This window comes from Cornus florida, unplaced genomic scaffold, assembly GCF_030987335.1.
Source record: "Cornus florida cultivar Cherokee Brave unplaced genomic scaffold, ASM3098733v1 CherokeeBrave_3.0.0_Hap2_Chr05, whole genome shotgun sequence".
Classification (NCBI taxonomy): Eukaryota; Viridiplantae; Streptophyta; class Magnoliopsida; order Cornales; family Cornaceae; genus Cornus; species Cornus florida.
Genome location: NW_026775575.1, coordinates 104,783,271 through 104,786,133, shown reverse-complemented (window position 1 = coordinate 104,786,133; position 2,863 = coordinate 104,783,271). Strand labels below are relative to the sequence as shown.

The 2,863-nt window shown below is 33.5% G+C and overlaps 1 protein-coding gene across 1 annotated transcript; it reads left to right on the top strand.

Annotated features, from left to right (window-relative positions):
- Nucleotides 1-844: 844 nt before the first annotated feature.
- LOC132310448 (putative germin-like protein 2-1) lies at nt 845-2,199 on the top strand. The gene is made up of 2 exons (XM_059808619.1): nt 845-1,403; nt 1,652-2,199. Exons 1-2 carry the CDS (start codon nt 1,283-1,285, stop codon nt 2,197-2,199), a joined length of 669 nt encoding a protein of 222 aa, XP_059664602.1. The 5' UTR covers nt 845-1,282.
- The last annotated feature ends 664 nt before the right edge of the window (nt 2,200-2,863 follow it).

The following is a 2,863-nucleotide window of genomic DNA, read 5'->3' as shown; positions in this document are numbered from 1 at the left end:
GGCATGTTTTAACACAATGGTAAAATTTGTCTAATGTAATTTGCGTATACAATTGACATTTTGACACAATGATGAGAGAATGCCGGAGTCTTGCCCTGGATTATTAGTTCATCATTATTATTATTTTAATAACATACCATTAATTAACATACCATTAATTCCTCTATGGTGAGCAAAAGAAAGTACTTTCGAGAATTTTATGTAAAATGCAAATTAATAACTTTGAAAATGTAAAAGCATTACGATAGAATATAAAATATGATACCATTTTTTTTCGGTAATTTACATGATACCATGTTGCATCACGTGTGTGTGTGTATATATATATATATATATATATATTTGTTTAAAATGCATTGAGTTGGTGGAATATGTTATTTATGTACCCACTAAATGGTTGTTTTACTAAAATAAGCTATATCCTATTGTGCACTAAAGTAAGTGGATTGGTTATATACTTTCAGCTACAATGGTTTTCACATAACAAAATTGTCTGAGTTCGATTATTAAAAACTCGCAATCAGCATATTCCTAGAGCCTTTCTGTTCTTTTGAAAGAATTTTATTTGAGCATTGACTTGAACAATATATGAAAAATGATTTAAAGACGTTTAATTGACTATTTGTCAAACTTAATTAATTAAAATCATGATTATTAATATATGGTAATCAAAACCAAAAGCTACAACCTCAAATTTCAATTTAACCAATTAATTATAATTGATATACAAAACTCAAAAGTGGACGTGTTAAAAAAATATAAGTAGATTAAAGTTTTGGCTATCAATTACGTTCCAAACATAAATCTTGAAAAAAAGAAGCAGAAACAATATATGTAAAAAAAAAACCTGAAATTAAAAAAAGATAACCTATGAAAAATGACTTGATCTTGAAAATAAAAAAAAAAAAAAAAAAAGACCACTTCAATACATTGAAATAGTCATAGTTTTGGAGATAAAACCCGCTGATGCAAGATTAGGAAAAATAAATGGTAGGTGGGTGATAGTTGTTAAAGAATGAGTAGACCTGAGATTAAAAAAAAGCTAACCTAAAAAAAATGACTACACCTTGAGATTAAAAAAAAATGTTTTAACCTATGAAAAATGTTGCTATTGGATAACTTTGTAACAAACTTATTTTCCCAGATAAAATAATAATAATAATAATAATAAAGTAAACAAAAAATCTTAATAACTAACTGAGGACCCTCTATCTATAAATAGTCACCTCCCCCATGATAGATTTATGAGCCTTATCCAAGCAACCCTACAAAGAAGTTGAAAATGGGCAATCACTTCCTTCTGGCCGCAGCTATCTTGGCTTTTGCATTCTCACTAGCATATGCCTCCGACCCCGACCCTCTTCAGGACTTTTGTGTTGCTATTAATGACCCCAATTCAGCTGGTATGATATACATATATGCATCATCTCATTAGACCTAATTAATTAGTCTTAATTTGTTTTTGCTTTTCACATGCATGCATGCTCTGTTTTTCTTTGTGAAAGGGTATAGTAGTCCACATTGGTTTTCATTTCGTTATTTTCCAGTTGGCATCTTCTATATTCTAATGGAGTTGGGTTATGTGTGTTTCAATCATAACCCAGCTCCATTAGAGGAATTGATAACGTTTATTTTTACTTTGGTTGTGCAGTGTTCGTGAATGGAAAGTTTTGCAAGAACCCGAACCTGGCCACAGCCAATGATTTCTTCTTTCCAGGGTTGCAAATTGCTAAAAACACATCGAATCCAGTTGGGTCAGCAGTGACTCCAGTAACTGTTGATCAAATAGCAGGACTCAACACTCTTGGCATATCCGCAGCCCGAATTGACTTCGGAGTATATGGCCTAAACCCACCCCACACGCACCCACGCGGATCTGAAATCTTTGTTGTCTTAGAAGGTACCATCTACGTTGGGTTCGTCACCTCCAATCCTAACAACACTCTCTTCACTAAGGTCTTGAATCCTGGTGATGTTTTTGTGTTCCCAATTGGTCTCATTCACTTCCAACTCAATGTTGGAAAGACTAATGCAGTAGCTTTGGCCGCCCTGAGCAGCCAAAACCCGGGAGTCATCACCATTGCAAACGCGGTCTTTGGATCGAAACCACCCATTTCTCCGGATGTTCTAATCAAGGCATTCCGACTGGACAAGAACGTTATTGACTATCTTCAATCCCAGTTCTGGTATTACAATTAGAAAAAAATGTGTGCATTTCTGTACCAACCAAATCGAACCCACCAAATGGTTTGTCTGCCAAAAATAAACAGATGTATCATCTGCTCAGAATCCTAATCTATATAGCATAAATAAGTGGGTTGAAGAAGTCCTCCTTTTTTTTTTTGTTGCAAATGTTTCTCTTTCAATATACTAATCGCTGCATGAGTTTGTGAACTCTAGCTTCTCCAAGCTCTCTCTCTCGCAATTAATTTAAAGAAAATGATGATTGTAATTGTCACAAACCAACATGAGGTCAATCTCATCTATAATTTCATCGAAGATGCAAATGATTACGGTTTATATGGATACATGTGTATATATATACAATGCTACTACTAGACTATTTGGAAAGATGGATCAGATAGCAGTATAGAACTGCATGTCATGAAAGTCCTTACCAAGTTTCAATTTTCTACAAGCTAGGTTTAAGCAGTAAGTTTTTGAAAGGGTGAGGTCCGTCACTCACTGGGGTCATAAAATTAATAAAATAAAGTTTTAACCAAATCATAGACTTAATTTCTTCTTGAAAATTTGGAAGTAGAACTCAACTAGCTAAAATGCACCTAAATGATTCATACAGACTACTGTCACGTTGCTTTGACTCTTTGCAGTCAATATTTGCTAAAACTCCAAATAAAAAACT